General features: G+C 57.0%; 1 protein-coding gene across 3 annotated transcripts in view; it reads left to right on the top strand.

The window, feature by feature from the left end:
- Window positions 1–571: 571 nt before the first annotated feature.
- TOLLIP (toll interacting protein) overlaps window positions 572–17,218 on the top strand; it is a 32,480-nt gene continuing 15,833 nt past the window's right edge. The window contains exons 1-2 of one of the 3 annotated variants that reach the window (XM_055272354.2): window positions 572–825; window positions 13,580–13,729. In XM_055272354.2, coding sequence (XP_055128329.1) covers window positions 793–825; window positions 13,580–13,729 — 183 coding nt within the window. In that variant the 5' untranslated portion in view covers window positions 572–792. The remainder of the gene's footprint in view (window positions 826–13,579; window positions 13,730–17,218) is intronic. The other 2 variants (XM_055272362.2, XM_055272357.2) reach the window with 2 other exon arrangements.

The following is a 17,218-nucleotide window of genomic DNA, read 5'->3' on the forward strand; positions in this document are numbered from 1 at the left end:
GAGTCGCTCTGACTGGAGCGCCTGACGCGGGGGGCGAGGTCAGGCCGGACTGGGGTTCTCCGGAGCGAGCAGTAGGGGAGCGGGGCCCCTGCAGAGCGGCGCGGCGGGGAGGCCGAGGGCAGGGCGGGCTCGAGCTCGGGCTCTTCTGACAGCGCCTCCATCCCCGTTCCGTTCACCCGGCAGCCGCCCCGTGGAGGAACTGCACCCCATCTTTAGCCCTTTGAAACAGAAAGGCCCTTCCTCCCGCAGGCAGCTGAGGGAAAGATCGCGCTAGAGGGGATGTCGGACCTGCCACTGTTTTGTTCCGGGCCACAGTTCCCTCCCTTCTCCGAGCGGGTCGCACGTCCGCAGGTCACCCCCGCCAGGTGGCCAGGCCCTGCCGCCACCCGACAGAGGGCCGAGGAGGAACCAACCCGCTGCCCAGACTGCAGCGCCGCCACGCTTGGGCCCGCGCCGACAGCCGTCGTGACTGGGCATGCGCAGACGGCCCAGCCGGGAGCCATTTCGCCGGGCTGCCGGGCTCGAGGAGAGAGCGGGTGCGCAGGCGCCGGGCGAGAGGCTGCGTCTGCCCGACCCTGGAGCGCGCGTGCGCGCGAGAGCCGGAAGGGGCGGTGCCTGGCGCGGCGCCTGCGCAGTGGGGCGGTGCCGGGGGCGGGGCGCGGCGCCTGTCAGCTGACTGTGGCGGCGGCCTCGAGGTGACAACTGTCTCCGTCGCAGGCTCCGGCGGGGGCGCAGGAGGTCGTCCGGCGCGTTACTGTCGGGTCGGCGAGCCGCGGGGGCCGCCGCAGCACCATGGCGACCACCGTCAGCACTCAGCGCGGGCCGGTGAGGCAGCCGGGCGAGGGTCGGGCGGGGGCGGCGACCTGCGGCTGCGGGCGGGGCCTCGGGCCACGGCTACTGCTCAGCTGCGGCTGGCGGGCCGGCTCCTCTGCTCTCCCGGGGCACGCGGGGCGCCCGGCCGGCCGGAGGGGAGCGGCGGCGTCCACACCTTGGGGCGGGGCAGGCCGGACGAACGCGCCCACGCTGCGGGAGGCTTGAGCTTCTCGCCGCGCCCGGGCAGAGCTTTGGGGAGGCGGCCCCGCGGGAGGGGGCCTGCGCCCGTGGTGAGCCTCAGATGGAGGCGGGCCCCGTGCCCCATGGTCCCCCAGAGGGAGGCAGGCGCCGCTCCCTAATGGTCTCCAGTTGGAGGAGGGCCCCGTGCCTCACGGTGCCCAGATGGAGGCGGCCCCGAGCTCTGATGGTCTCCCGAATGGAGGAGGGCCCTGCACCCTAATGGTCCCCTAGATGGATGCGGGCCCTGCACCCTGATGGCACCCCAGGTGGAGGCGGGCCCTGCATCCTGATGGCCCCCCCCAGGTGGAGGCTGATCCCGCACCCTGATGGTCCCCCAGGTGGAGGCGGGCCTACACTCTAGTTGGTCCCATAGATGGAGGCTATTTCCTCTTTCTCCTTTACACAGAATTAGGACAGTGGTGACCACTTCTTGGGCCCAATTGTGTCCCCAGTTAGTGACCACCATGCAAAGCTTCAGTTTCTTCATTTGCAAATGAGAGGATAGGCGCCAAGAATTTCAGAGAACCTTTCCTGCTCTGAATTCTCTCCTGAGGGTTGCCTGTCAGTTTCTTCTATAGCATTAATATTGCAGGAGAGCTGGTGTAGACTGACTTAGAGATGATGGGCTCCTGGCATGAGTGGCCTCCTGGCTCACTGTTAGGGCCTTCTTGCATTGCTGTAAAGGAATACCGAGACTGGGTAGTTTGTAAGAAAAGAGATTTAATTGGCTCCCGGTTCTGCAGGCTGTACAGGTAGCATGGTGCCGGCATTTGCTCCTGGGGAGGCCTCTGGAAGCTTCCAGTCATGGCGGAAGGCCAAGTGGGAGCTTACACGTCACATGGCGAAAGCAGCAAGAGAGTTGGGGGTGGGGAGGTGCCACACAACTTTAATGACCAGATCTTGTGAGAACTCACTATCACCGGGACAGCACCAAGCCATGAGGGATCTGTCCCTGTGACCCATACACCCACCCTGCCAGGCCCCACCTCCAACATTGGGAATCATAATTCAGCGTGAGATTTGGCGGGGACACAGATTCAAACTGTGTCACTCACTGAGGCTGGGCTGGGGCAGGCTGTCGTGAGCGGTACAGTTTTTATCAACAGTGGCTCTGAACATGCCGTGGGTGGAAAAAAGTCCTTTTTCACGATGCTCCAAGGTCCCTGCACTCGCGCAGCCCAGTGCTGGACGTGGTGGAGGGGTCACCAGGGCTCCCCACCCTTAGCACTGCATCCACAAGTCCTGGTGTTTCTCCTGAGGAGATAATTCTTCAGGTAGAACATTTTTTCTGAGTTTAGAGTGAAGCCCCAGGTTTTGGGCATAGCTGCCTTTTCTGAGGACTTTGAAGGAAATCTCCTGACACTTATGAGACTCAGGTGTGGAGCCTGCGGGTCGGCAGAGGTCCTGGACGGCCTCTGATGTCAGCGTCTCTACCTCTTCATCTTCACTCCACCACAGTGAGTCCCCACAAGTTGCTGTGGCAGCCAAGTGCTCCTTTCTGACTAACCGGAGGCTCACAGCAACAAGGGAACCAGCACCCTGCCTTTGTGTCCTCCCGGAGAGCAGGGGGGCTTGGTGGCCAGGCAGGATGGCCCCTTCCTTGCTGTGTGGTCTGGGAGACATCCTCAGTCTCCTGGGAACTTGTCCCTCATCTGGAACCCCACTGGGGTGTAGGACTGGGTTTGAATGCATCAGGTGCTGAGCACGCAGGGAGCAGTGGGAGGCAGGCCCTTGCTGTTCTGAGGGGCACTGGTGTGCAGCGCTGTTACACCTGCGATGAGGAAGTGGGAGCGGCAGATTTTCTCACACGCAGGGCCTGTGCTGGCAAGTGCTGAGGCGTCGTTAGAATCTCCTCTTGCCCGGTGCCTCCTGGGCTGTTTCCATCATGTAGACAAGCAGCTATTTCAGGGGCACCCCCGTTCACCAGTAAACGCACAGTAACATCAAGTCTGGCTCGGAGCTGCCAGGGTCTCCAAGAAGGTGTTATCAGTGATGGGGGTCTCAAGTGCTGCTTGGAGTACATGTGACTTAATCAACCAGCCTTACCGACTGTGGCGTTTAGGATGGCCACGATACAGGGGACAACCAGCTGGTTCCTGCCACCGGGATCTTCCAGGGCAGCACGGGAGACGTGGCAGCACATAAGGACAGCTGAGCCATGTGGTGATGGCCCGGTGGGTCTGCGATCTTAAGGGTCAGGTGCTGGGAGAGTTTGTAAATGGTGGCTTCACCAGGGCTGGGTGTTGGGCTGAGGACGTGACATCTCTTGGAGGAGGAATGGGAGTAGGGGGGTGGGCTGGGAGGAGAGGGCACAGAAAGCAGAGGCGTGAGGTCTGGAGGTAGAGAGGAGGGAGCCCCAGGGGCCGAGGATGGAGGGAGGCAGGAGCTGGAGGCCGCCAGAGGGTCCTGGGCACAGGAGGACTGGACTTGCCCTGGAGTTTACCACATCAGCGCAGCACTCTGTAAAGTGTTGCCTGGCACACACAAGATAGGGCCCGCCTTGGCAGTGGCCTGCTTCGCTGAGCATGACCCACCCCAGCCCCTCTGAATTAACTCATAGTGGGCCTTTAGCCAGTTATTAGCGCCTAGAGGAGCCCTGCTTTTGCAGGATGTCTTGACGCAGTATTTATCGTGTCCTCTTTCTGTTACACTTGTGGTGTGGGAGAGGCAGGAGGTTAAGCAGGGCGCTCCCACTCCTTGTCCTGCTTTTGGAGGTGCTGGTTGACCATGGAGTCCAGCTGGAGGCGGCCTGGCCCCTCCACTCCTCCTTGAGAGGCCTGTGCCTCTCCAGGTCCCCTCACTCTTTACATCGTTGATAATTCCTGCCGAATCGATGACTTCATTAGGGATGACAGAGGGTAGTTTCTGAACTTTATCACTTATTCGGTGTTTATTAACTGGGATTGTTTGTAAAGATTAGCTTTCCCCATCAACCAGTGTCGGCCAGTTGTCCTGAGATACAGTTTGTGAAGGAAAGGCAAGCGAGATGCTTTTCCCTCACCTTCCTGTACCTCAAGGAGAGAGTTGCTTTTCTTTGTAGATGTGTGTGGGCTTTCTCTTCCCCGAGTGTTGTGAGGAGCCCATGGATTTTCCTGCATCCTGTGTGTCTGAGCCAGTGGCACTTACCCGTCTCCGCTGGCTCCGGTGGGCTGTTCCTGGGCGGGCGTCCGTTCCTGCCGAGCGCACCTGAGCCAGTGGGGAACGTACTCACCACCTCCTCACGAGTCCACTCTCTGGGTCCCTGTGAACGTTTGCACTGGATTTTTTAGGCCGGGTTGTGAGTGTGTACAGGTGTAGAATTGCTGTGCTTGCCCAGAAATCACATCTTTTCACTGTGTGGGGACCCACGGGCCTCTTGGAAGATAAAGGCCTCTTGCCTTTAATTATTTTGTCTGATACTGGCACGGCCACTCCAGCTATCTTTTAGAGAGTATTCACCTAGTACTTTTTCCTTCTTTGATTTTACATTTTTCTGAAAACTTTTGTTTAAGATAGGTGCACTATCGATAGCATGTAGCTGGATTTTTAAAAAGTCAAATCTAAGAAGACTAAGTCTTTTGATGGGAACATGCTAGTTTCATATTTCTAGTTACAGACGCCTAGATGGATACACAGATCTACAGATTTTTTAAATGTTTTCTTTTGTGCTTTTATTTGTCCTACATTTTCTTGTTTCTTTTTCTCTTATTGCCTTCTTTTGGATTTATTAAATGGAGTTTTAAAAAATTGAGTTGTTTATCTCAAGTACATACACACTGTGCTGGGAAAGTACAGGGGCTCTCCTGGAAATGGGAACGTGCACTTATCAGCTTCTGCCGTGAGGTAGTCTCTGAGTGAACTCTGGCTCCGGAGGCTGCCCGGCTAAAGGATAATTAAAGAAGAAGTTAATCATTGTCTGTGCCACCTCCTGATCCACGCGAAGACCTCGGCCTCCCCGTCCCGGTGTGGGTGCTGCTGTGCCTTGTGTGGGTGCCGCCCCCCTTTGGGGCTCCCCCAGGAACGTGTTACTTCTCTCGAGTCAGCGCTTGTTTAGATTTCCTTGTATGTTTCTCTTTTCTTATCCCTTCTGGTGTCTCAGACCTTCCATTTGGGTCACTTTCCTTTAGGTTCAGGTTCATCTTTTAGAATTTTCTTTGCTGGCAAACTTGATTTTTGCTTGTATATGCCTTTTCTCCGTGTTCTGACAGCTATTTTTGTGTGTGTGGAACTCCGGGTGGACAGTACTCCAGGTGGACGGTACTCCAGGTGGATGGTCACTTGTCCTCAGTGCCTCGAAGGTGGGACCCCGCCCTCTCCTGGCTCCTGGAGTGGCTGCTGAGCAGTCCGGGAGTGGACATCCCTTCCTCTGGCTTTCCTTCGTTTTTACCCCTCTCTTTGCTGCCTTCTGAATACGCTGCTTCTGGCCTGCCTCCCAGTTCACTTGAGGTCTTTTTTTTTTTTTACTCGGAGTCTTGCTCTGTTGCCCAGGCTGGAGTGCGGTGGCACAATCTCAACTCACTGCAACCTCTTCCTCCCAGGTTCAAGCGATTTTCCTGCCTCAGACTCCTGAGTAGCTGGGATTGCAGGCGTCTGCCACCACGCCCAGCTAATTTTTGTATTTTTAGTAGAGATGGGGTTTCACCATGTTGGCCAGGCTGTTCTCGAACTCCTGGTCTCAAGTGGTCCGCCTGCCTCGGCCTCCCAAAGTGCTGGGATTACAGGTGTGAGCCACTGCACCTGGCCCCAACCCCTGTTCATCTGGGCCTCTAACACCGTCCCTTGACCTGCCCGACAGGCCGCTGGTTAGGCCTGCTGTGCAAGCGTTTCCTGTCCCTGAGTCACTGTCTCCAGATCCTGCGGGCCCTGCCCTGGCACCGTGCTGGTGAGGCCTGCCTTGCTGCCCTATGGGAAGTGCAGCATGCCCCTGCCACCCGGCCTTGCCCTGTTTCTGTGCACAGCACCTCCTGCCATTAGCATACAGCGTAACTCATGGTGCTTCCCGTTTGTCTTCTTCCACTCAAGTGTAAGTACCACAGGAGGAGGGGTCCCCCAGCACCTTACCACGGAAGCCTCAGGCACACAGTGACACGCAGAGGCCACCGCAGTGCACACCCCGTGCCTGGCGCCCAGGGCCTGCCACATCACACGCCGTCCGTCTCTGGATCTCTGTCCGCCCTTGGCCCTGCTGCTTGACTGGCTTTTGTTCCATCTGAATGAGAACGGGTTTTCTGCCTCTGCCTTGCTTGACCGTCCCAGCACTTAGGATGCAAGGCTGCGTGCAGTGGAGTTCCTGGCAGAGACCCCATTTAAAGTCGCTTGTTCTAGTCAGCTTTTATAATCTATGCTTATTCTCATTCCGTCCTGTACTCTTCCCTTTCACCACTCTTCAGCTTACATGGGTTCGTTTCAATACTGTCATCTCCCAGCTTCCCTTACACAAATTCTAGTGTTTGCTTCGAGACTTCAGCAGAGCCGGGGAACCTCCCGGCATGTTGGCTTTGAAGTGCCTATTGTGTTTTGTATAATTAAAGGAAGAGGGGAGCGGGTGATAGGAAGAGGGAAGGAAAGCCCTGTCTGAGGAAGGCTCCAGAAGGGGAGACAAGGCACAGCAAATGAGTGCTCAGCGAGGGCTCCTGGGAGGGGGCTGCTGAGTGGCTGTGGGAGGAGGATGTGGGAACTGGGGACACAGTCACCACTGCCTGTCCACACTGGCGTGGGAGCTGCCTTGCCAAGAGCAGATGCGTGAAATGCCACTTGTTTGCTCAAGGGTTGTTTATTGAACATGCCAGTGCCAGGAGACTGGCATGGAGCATGAGGCCGAGGCTGACTGGAGTGGGTTTTGGGGAGTGCCAGGAGGCTGGCGTGGAGCGTGAGGCCAAGGCTGGCTGGAGTGCCAGGGGCTACAGGGTCAGGGACTGGTCCAGCTTTTGGATGCTGGTGCTGTGAAGGGTGGTGGGCTAGGGAGCCAGCAGCTGGGTGGGCATGGGGATTTGCAGTTTTCCTTCCAGCCTTAGTTTGGAAAATGCTAAACTTATAGGGCAATGGCAGTGGCCACCAGTGAACGTTGGTGAGTCCTTCACCTCTGCAGGGCTCCCATCTTGGCCATGAGTGTGCAGGCCAGGGGCATGTGCAGGCTGGCACTTCAGTCTCTGAAACCCTGTGCACTGAGGGGTCAGTCAGCCGGGCAGAAGGACCGCCAGGGCCACCCAGGGTCTGTCCTGACTGCCCACGGCCCTGTGTCTCAGCCCTGGTGCGCGTTCCCGCCCTCTCGCACCCCCGGGTCTGGATATGAATCACACAGTTGTGTGGGCGTCCGGTGGACGGGCCACTTCTCCTGGGCCAGACTGAGCTCTGACCTGGATGTGAACTTAGCAGCAGACATCCGCTGTAGGACAGTGGCCTGGAGCAGGCCCCTTGCAGGGCCTTCAAGGCAGGGCCGGCCCCTCAGACACAGCAGGGAGGCTGGTGATGACCTGGGCTCCAGGTTCTCGGCTTCATCTGAGCCAGCAGTGCTGTTCTATGTGAGTCCTGGGGTCCTGACCGAGTCTGGGGCTCCCTTCCTAGCAGACACTCAGACCTCGCCCAAGAGGCTTGTGAGACTGACTTCCGCCCATATCCCCAGGTGTTCCTACTATGGGGGATTTATTTCTCTCTGTTTCATTAGCTTCCTCTGTCCCTTTAGCTACGAGCCCAGCCCAGGTCTTCCTGCTGTGAGTCCCAGCTCTGAAAGTCATGTCGAATCATGGCCATGTTAGGAACTGGAGCAACCCAGGGCTTGGGGTACAGAGTTTCACTAGTTGGGCTTCTGTGTTGGGGCCTCCGTGGGCTGGCTTTGTGGCTTCAGGAGCCCTTGACGCTTGTTCTCAATGTGGGGGTGATATTGACCCTGAGAGGGCACAAGGGGTTCTTGGGGGAGGAAACTCCTGGGATTTGATGGCTGTGTGTGTCTCCCCAGCCCAGCTCCTGGATTTCTTGTGCCTGGGTTTTCTGGGTGTCCCAGCATGTGGATGCGGAGTTCTTGGAAGCCCACGACACGTGTGCGAGCTCAGGCCTGCCGTGAGGTGGGCAGGGAGGGTGGGCAGGTGCCCGTGGATGCCGTTTGTGTGGGATCCTCAGTGCTGGTTGAGACTCTGGCTTGGAGAATTGAATGAGAATCGTCGACATTTTGTGATTTAATTGCACAAAACGTATTTAGCCCATCGCTAATGATGTCAGTTTGCTGAAAGAATACCAGGCAGCCAGTTAAAAGGTACTTTCTCACATCAAGCAAAAGCTTCAGTTCACTAAGGATATTTTTTACTGTGTTTATATAAGTTGTTTATTTGTATGTGTGATTTGATACATTACAATTTATGTAAATAAATTACACTCAATGCTGCTCAGCACATAGTCATGAAGTGTTAGAAGCGTTTTAGTTTTTAATTGAACTTAATTTGACTTAGACCTGGCATTAGCGCCGAAACTCGTTAGAGCCTTGCTTGCAGTTTTGACGTGCCAAGTGCAAGTGCACACATGGCACACAAACACAAACAGCACCTCCACAGCCTCGCAGCGTCATGGGGTGGTAACAGTGAGAAGGTCTAAAAAGGCTCCGCAGAGGGCCAGTCATGGAAGTGGCCAGGAAACCCTGGTCTCCTGCCGCCCGCATGTGGCCAGCCGTGCTCCCGGGGCATCTGTGGTGCAGCTCCTTGGGGTGATGTCTCCTGGCAGGCCTGAGGCCAGGACTGCGTGTGTTCAGGACTCCACGTCCTGGACTGAGCTGGGCTCTTCCTGGGCTCTGTCAGGCAGAAAGTGTGGCCCAAGGAAGCAGCGGCTCTCTCAGTCGGAAACGTATTCCTAACAGGTGTCGGGCAGAAAGTGTGGCCCAAGGAAGCAGCGGCTGTCTCCGTTGGAAACGTGTCACCAACAGGAATATTCACAGTGGGTGTTTAATTTGTGTGCTTAAAAAGAAAAATTAGCTTTGGGTTGACTACACGCATTGCATGACAAAAAAGAAGAATTAAGACTTTATTTCTGTGCCAAAACTAAAACTTAGACTTGAAGAGAAGTTGTTTTAAATAGAAGTGAATTTTGGAGATCTCTTTTCTTTCGTGTGGAAAGGTGCGCTGCAGTGGTTTAGAGCTCTGGCGTCAGTGAGGGAGGAATGGTCGTCAGTCACAGGCTTGCGTCGTGATCCTCTGAGAGCACCACATGGGGGAGGAGAATCAGCAATTCCAAGAAATATGAAGTTACATTTTTAAACTATATTAAAAGGGATAATATTTATAAAAGTAGCTTTTATTTTCAGAGCAGACAAAACGCAGAGAGCTGTGGGATGAGAGCCCGACCCTGTCCTTCTTATATTAAAAGTAATTGACGAATGTTTTTAAAAAGTTTCTAAAAATAACTAGCAGGATATAAAAGTATAAATAAAATAGAATCTTCCCTGCCCGTTTCCCTCGAGTTCCGTTCTTGAATGCTCCTCCAGAGTTGGTGTCGACAGAGGCCTCCTTATGGCTCCCTGCAGCAGTTCGTGCCGCACCTCCGCCTCCTCCCCCGCCCCCGAGTCTCCCTGTGTTCGCAGCAGGGACCACCGGCTCTAGTGTGCTGGGTGGCTGTGCCTGGCTGGTGGACGGGGCGTTTTGACGGCACAGGTGACGCAGCCGCAGGCATCCTGTGCTCACGTGCCCGAGTGAGCGCTGACATGGGACTGGCTCCTGAAGTGGAATCGTTGGCCTTCACACAGGCATTTAGACTTACTTGTTAATGTTGGACTCTGTGTGCATCTCGTACATGGAAGCAAAATTCTAGAAAAATATCCATTATGTATCAGGAGTAATCATTTTTGTTTTCATATTTCCAAGCCTTTGAACCAGGGTAAAGCATATATTTTTATGTGACCATTGAAATATTTCCTCCATCATAATATGGCAAAAATAAATTTTAGGATTAGCACTGAATTTAAAAAATAAATTCAAAATAGACATTTATTGAAGGACCGGGTGTCGTCACTGAAACAATAGGGTTTACTTCAGCGCCTGGACTCCCTCCCCTGTGACTCGTGGAGCATGAACTGGTAGAACTCCCTCCTCGTTTGAAGGGCTTTGCTCTAAGTTGAGAAACGAGGGCATTGCAGCAGCAGGCGAACCGCCTCTCCCTGGTAGGCGGGGCAGCAGGTTGCGTAACCAGTGTTTGTACTGGGAGGACTGAAGCCCGGTCTCTGTCTCCTCTCTTGCTGTCTTCAGGTTAAATGGAATATTTTTCTGAAAAAGCTTGAATTTTGTAGTGTTCAGTTTTATGACGAATTGAAAAGCTGGCACGAAGAGGTCCTGTGTGTCTCACCCGTGTTCCCTGGCCGACGCTCCCATCACCGGGAACAGCTCTCACAGCTGTGGCGCTGAGCTGGGGGCGTGACTGTTGGCTCCAGGTTTTATTTGGATGTCCTGGTTTTTCAATGACTGTCCCCTGCTGTCTCAGGACCCCGCCTTGCGTTTAGCCATCATGTCTCCGTCTCCAATCTGGGGCCGTCTCTCAGGCTTTCCTTGTGTTTTTGGGACCTTGACGGTTTGAGGAGGACTGACTGGTCAGGGATTCTGTCAGATGTCTCTTAATCGGGGTGTGGGTTTTTGGGAAGAAAACCCAGAGGTGAGGTGTGCATCATCTCGGGGAGCTGGATGCGTGCGCACCTGCCCCGCCACGTGGTGCTGGCAGCTGTCCCCGGGCTGCGTGGGGCTGACGAGCTCCATCCATGGGGAGCTGCTTCTCCCCTTTTCGTGTTCTGTCCACACGGTTTATGTTTAAAAACCCTTGTTTCCTATTTGCCATTTTATGGTTAAATCCTTGTTGAAAAATGACACTTGATCATTAGGCCTTTGGATATAATTTTATTTTCTCCCAGTAATGAGCAGTCCCATTGTCTTTAACGGACACCTAAAGAGTGCAGAGCAAGGAGACGGAGCGCTGGACGCCTTCAAATACTGGGACAACCAGGAGGCAGAACAGCGAGGGACCCACAGTGCACCCTCAGAGGCCTCTGAACCCTACATCCACACATCCCTGTGACCACCCACACCCTCCCCCGACCAGCTTCTCCATGCTGCTATCTCTGGGACATGAGTCGCCTGTCTGTCCCCCACATGTGCCCAGGAGGACACGAGCCGCCTGTCTGTATCCCACATGTGCCCAGGAGGCGCGAGCCACCTGTCTGTCCCCCACGTGTGCCCAGGAGGACACGAGCCACCTGTCTGTCCGGCACGTGTGCCCAGGAGGGCACGAGCTGCCTGTCTGTCCCCCACGTGCACCCAGGAGGGCACGAGCCGCCTTTCTGTCCCCCACGTGTGCCCAGGCGGGCACGAGCCGCCTGTCTGTCCCCCACGTGCGCCCAGGCGGGCACGAGCCGCCTGTCTGTCCCCCACGTGCGCCCAGGCGGGCATGAGCCGCCTGTCTGTCCCCCACGTGCGCCCAGGCGGGCACGAGCCGCCTCTCTGTCCCCCACGTGCGCCCAGGAGGGCACGAGCCACCTGTCTGTCCCCCACATGTGCCCAGGAGGACACGAGCCGCCTGTCTGTCCACCACGTGTGCCCAGGAGATACGGTGCTTTTCCTGCCGTGTCCTCAGAGCTGTGCGTGTGGCACGCAGGAAGCAGTTGTCACAAACAAACAGGAATTTGGCCTGTGTATGTTAATCCCAAGAACTTGGTTAGCACGAGTCTGTTTCTGCAAGATAACCCATTCCTAGTGAGCAGACAGAGCTAGTGATAGAGCCTGCTGGCATGGGCTGTGCCAGGGCCCTGTGGGGTTGGCAGGGAAGCGCGTCATGTGTGGCCAGGTGTCCCCCGGGGAGAGAGCTCTGGGCTGTGAATCCTTCTGGGAGGCAGGCGAAGGGCCCTGGCCTTCTGTACCCCAGTGTTTCATGTGTGCCAACAGGAACAGGTGCTTAGCATCTCGTGCCATGGGGCCTCTCAGCGCCCTCCTGAGCCAGAGCTTGCTGGTGAGCTGTACAGCGCCTCGAGAGAGGCTGCCTGGGGGAGGCTGGCCTGGGACTCCTGGCATGGGCCCACTCCCCTCAGGCACCTCTGCACCCTCCTCAATTGTCCATAAGGGCGCAGGGGGTCCCTCTGGGCCCTGGCCTATGCCACACCCTCCGGAGGTGAAGCTGGGGTGCTCTGCTGTTCTCACAGGATGGCTTCTCTCACAGGGCAAAGGTCACTCGTGACGTGTCCCGGTCAAAAACGGGGTAAAGTGTGGGGAAAGGCACAAAATGTGTTTTGCTTTTTAGAGAAGAGAGGTTGAGCACACACCGTGCTGGCTGCTCAGGTTGGGGTGCAGCCTGCAGAGAGCTTCCTGGACTGGGGGGGTCCTGAGTCCGTAACCGCTCGAATCGGTGCCTGGATCATCCGGGTCCCTTCTGTTTGCTCCTGTTGGTCGTGGAGCGCTGACTGCTTGTGCTCTCCAGGCCTTAGATGGGGACACGGGTGAGGAGCTAGACCCTCTCGGGGTCCTTTGAAGTGCCAGGCAGCCAGAGCACAGCACGTGCAGGGCTTAACTCAGAACCTCCTGGAGCCCTGCCTGGCTCCATGTCATTGGGAGTCCATGGCACAGGCAGGTATGGGTTTCTGGTCTGCACGGCAGAGGAGTTCTGGCAGCCTCAGCACGTGCACCCTTCCTATGCTCACGTCCGACACGCCCAGGGTTCCAGGTTTCCACTTGGTATTTCCTGAGAACAGCTGCGCAGGGCACTGGCGCTGGCCGGGGCCCGTGCAGATGGCTGGGCCTCCACCCCACTCCACCAGCAACCAGGCCTCCACCCCACTCCACCAGCAACCAGGCCCACCCTCAGGGCCTCATCAGCCACCTTTCACCTCTGGAGCGTGGTTCTTACCCCAGCCCCCTTCAGCCGCTGCAGGTGTGCAGGTGGTTTCGGAATGGCATTGTCCTGCCTGGGCCCGTCCTCTCTCTTCCCCTCAGGGGTGGCAGCGGTGGACAGAGGGTCGAGGAGACACAGGATGCAGAGTGGGGAGGTCTTTCTTGGTTGTTTGGAATCGATTTACTTCCTGTGTTCTTGTAGGATACTTCTGAATTTCAGCTGTTTCACGTGGAAACATTTGAAGTATATCAGCAGGGGGTTTTCCAAATCACTTTAGACCTGAGGCTCAGCTTTTGTCTCATTCATTTGTTTGACCAAGTGACCTGAAGTTCAGTGGCCCTGCCTTTAGCTGTGGACAAGGTGAAAGAAGCCATGGGCACACATGGTGCAAGGGAGACCCTTTAAAATGACCTGAAAACCCAGCTGAGCAGGCTTTGAGGACGGGAGCCCGTTTTTAGCGGCAGAAACCTGCATTTGGGGATCTCCTGAGTGAGGGCTGCACCTGTACCGCTGGGGGCCAGGCCCCAGGCTGGACACCCTTGACCCCTCGGTTTAGAGATGAGGAAACTGAGGCTGAGCACAGTCCAGGACTTGATTAGGACATGGGTGGGGGCGGGGCCGTGGGAATGCTGGGGCAGCTGCTGTCGGGCTGCTTTGTGTCCCCGCCCTGACTCACTGGCCTCTCTGGTCCCCGGCCCCGCAGGTGTACATCGGTGAGCTCCCACAAGACTTCCTCCGCATCACGCCCACACAGCAGCAGCGGCAGGTCCAGCTGGACGCCCAGGCGGCCCAGCAGCTGCAGTACGGAGGCGCAGTGGGCACCGTGGGCCGACTGAACATCACGGTGGTACAGGTGGGCCTTGGGGCACCCTCCTGCCTGCCTGGGGCTGGTGCGCTCAGGTGGGGTGGGATTGAGGATTTCGGCGTTTATACTGCATTTCCTAAGCGGGCAAACAGAACTTCTGATTCCCACTTTTCCTGAAAACGTGTGTGATGTTGAAGACGATCTGTGTGAAAGATATTCGCATTGACCCCAGGTTCTACCAAACATAACTCAAGTGATAAGTAGTGGGTATAGGTGGGCGTCTGCTCCGTGTAGGGCCTGGCTCTTCCACCAGGCCTAAGTACGCCCAAGGACATCTCCTGGACCCCTGCTGGCAGCTGGAGGAGGCGCAGCCGGCCCCCCCCCCCGCCACCCGGCGTGTGCTGTGTGAGTGGCTTCCTGTTGGCCCCAGTGCCGGTGCCTGCACCCTCCCCTCCCCACAGAGCAGCCCTCGGTCAGCCTTGGGGCTGGCCCGTGGTCGCTTAGTGGTCTTTCAAGTGAAAACCAAAATCGGCAGATTGAACGCCGATTTTGATCACACGAAAACCTTCTGTAAGACCGCAGGAAAAGGAAACACATTGTGAGCCACACAGGCTTTTGTAGACATGCACAAATATAGCAGGCAGAAGAGTCGCTGTGGACCTCACAAATAAGACTTGGTTTCAGGGGCTTCATGGTGTGGTGAGCACAGCGGCGCCGTCATCCCTTCCTCGCAGCGTGTCTTAGACCCTTGCTTGTGCAGCTGTTTCTGTGCTGGTGTGGCCGATCCCTCTGTCCACCCAGTGAACTCCTGTAAGCCCATGTATTCCTGCGCCAGCTGCCACCAGGCCAGCCAGTGCCATCACCCGTCCTCAGCTGCCACCTCCTGGCAGGGCCTGGTGACCGCAGGGCACTCCACCTCACACAGTTCAAGCTCCAGAGCTGGCTGGGCCTTGGAGGTGGCCCTGGCATTGCCCACGCCTCCGGCCCGCCTTGGTCCTCTCCCGCACCCTGGAGCCCACTGCAGGCAGCCCGTTTCCTCCACGCGAGCTCACCCAGCCTTCTGTGGTGCGGCTCCAGTGCTGGGAAACATTCCTGCCTCCTCACTGGGCCACGTAGCTCAGCCCCTGCTTCCTGCTTCTCTTGGCTTCCGGGCGGCCACACATGTGGTTCCCTGTTTGCCTCCCCTGGCTGCTTCCCCTCATTGTCTCCTGGGGCCCCAGTGGGATGCCAAGGGGTCTGGTCCTCAGCCCTCCTCCCCTTTCTGCCCACACACCCCAGTGACTTCTGCATCCCTGTGGGTCTAAACACCCATGTGCTGGCCCCAGCCTGAGCCGACCACTCAGCCCCACCCCAGATTCCTAGGTACGGACCATGGCCACATGGCCTCCCCCGGTGTTCTGTGGGCACTCCAGACTCCATGTGCCCAAGGTGGAGCTCTCGGGCCACCCTGCTGGCCTTTCCCCCGTGTCTGCAGGTGGCTGCCCCACATTCCGGAAGCTGAGGCCCAAAGCCCTAGTGCTCCACGGTTCATCTCTGCCTCTTGCCCTTCAGGCCTGACCCTCGGCACAGGTGCCACCTTCAGCCTGTCCAGGCGTGGAGCCCCCTGCTCCCACCCACTGCCTCTGCGCAGCCACTGGAGTGTGGCCAGAGCAGGTCACGTCCTGCGCGGGCCTTTCTCATGGGCACTGTCCTGCCGAGCCTTCTCAAGCTGGAGCCCATGTTTTGCCTCACCCTAGTCACTCCTGACCTTCCTGTTCCCTGGCTGTTCTCCTCCCACTTCCTGCAGCTCTTCCTCCAGATCCTACAGCCCACACACTCAGTCCTCCTAGCTGGTCACTCCCTGCAGTGGTAAGTGCCGTCTGCTGCGCCGTGTGTCTGCCGCGCATCTCTTGCCTGTTGTGGGGAAAGCAGCCGTGCCTGTGTGTCCCCACAGTGTCTGCTGTCTGATGTGCGTCTCTTGCCCGTTGCGGGGGAGGCAGCGGTGCCTGTGTGTCCCCACGGTGTCCACAGTGTCTGCTGCACCAGAACAACATGTGGTTGTGGGCAGTCATCGTGAATGGGCAGATGCTTCTGTAAACATCGAGGAGGTCACTTCAGCAGAGCAGTTGATGTCACAGGACGCTCCTCCTAGAGTTTTCTAGCCACAGTGCAGAGGGCAATGGGAGGAGACAGGAATGACAGGATGAGGCCGAGTGTGGCAGAAGCGGGCAGGATCCATTGTGCACAGGCATCGGTGACGGGCACGGGGACGCTGGCGGGGGAGTCCCATGTGCCACCCAGAAAGCTGGCTTTGCTCAAAGCCTTTAAAGTTATTAATAAAAAAAAAGTCATAGCAGCTAGGCAGAAATAGCACAGTTACCTGAAAGCTTTGGAAAATGATGCTGGTCTCAGACTTTCCTGCTACATACTTTCTAGAAAATAGGGCAATTTCTAAGGAGTTTAGAGGGGCAGAGTTTCGAGTGTAAGAGCTGATCTAGCAGATCTGTGGGTGTGCAGCAGAAGGGAATCAGAAGCTGTTAGAGGCTGAGCATGCCTGTCGCCCAGGAGCTTCCGTAAAACTGTGACTCCATAGTATTCCAGAGTACGCTCTGGCCACCCAAGAAACACGCTAAAATTAAGGACCCAAGAATGGGGCAGTTTTGACATAAAAGGACCGGCCACAGCTTTGGTTAGAAGTGAAAGGAGGGAACTTACATGTGGACGAGAATAGAAAACAGAGGACCTGGCAGTCCAGAGATGTGAGCACAGGAGGGGAGAGTTCAGCTGTGCGGCGAGGGATGGCGAGGACAGGGCGGCCGTGCCCTCAGAGGTGGGTCAGTGAGGATGGGACGGCCGTGCCCTCAGAGGTGGGTCAGTGAGGACGGGGCGGCCGTGCCCTCGGGGGCGGTGAGGACGGGGCGGCCGTGCCCTCGGGGGCGGTGAGGATAGGGCGGCGGTGCCCTCAGAGAGGGTTCAGTGAGGACGGGGTGGCTGTGCCCTCAGAGGGGCATCAGTGAGGATGGGGCAGCCGTGCCCTCGGGGCGGGTGATGAGGACAGGGTGGCGGTACTCTCAGAGGGGGGTTGGTAAGGACAGGGCGGCCATGCCCTCAGAGGGGGTCAGGGGGCAGTGTCTGGACTCTATTCCACTGTGAAGGAGGAACTGGTGGGCTCCATGTGGGTGGGAGGGCCGGGATGGCTCTCGGGGTCTCTATCACCAGCTCCTGGGGGTGAGCCGGGTTCGCCGCAGGAGAGCAGGTGGCGGCGGTGCAGGGAGGCCGTCCGTGTTCCAGGCAGGATGCTTTATAGGTAGCCAGAGCTGCAGGGCTGAACCCAACAACCCAGCTCACGAGGGCCTTTCTCCTGATTTTTTCTTGTAAAGGTTTTACAGTTTTAGGTTTTATATTTGAACCTGCCATCCACGTTGAGTTTGTTTGCTGAACAATCGTCTTACTTGCCAGTCTTCTGTCTTATTCTGAATATTCATTCCCTGTAACACACGTTCACTCCACCCCGAGGACCTCAACTGTCTCTGCCCAGCCGAGCACCTGGCCTGAAGT

The sequence above is a fragment of the Symphalangus syndactylus genome, chromosome 1 (assembly GCF_028878055.3).
Source record: "Symphalangus syndactylus isolate Jambi chromosome 1, NHGRI_mSymSyn1-v2.1_pri, whole genome shotgun sequence".
Taxonomy (NCBI): Eukaryota; Metazoa; Chordata; class Mammalia; order Primates; family Hylobatidae; genus Symphalangus; species Symphalangus syndactylus.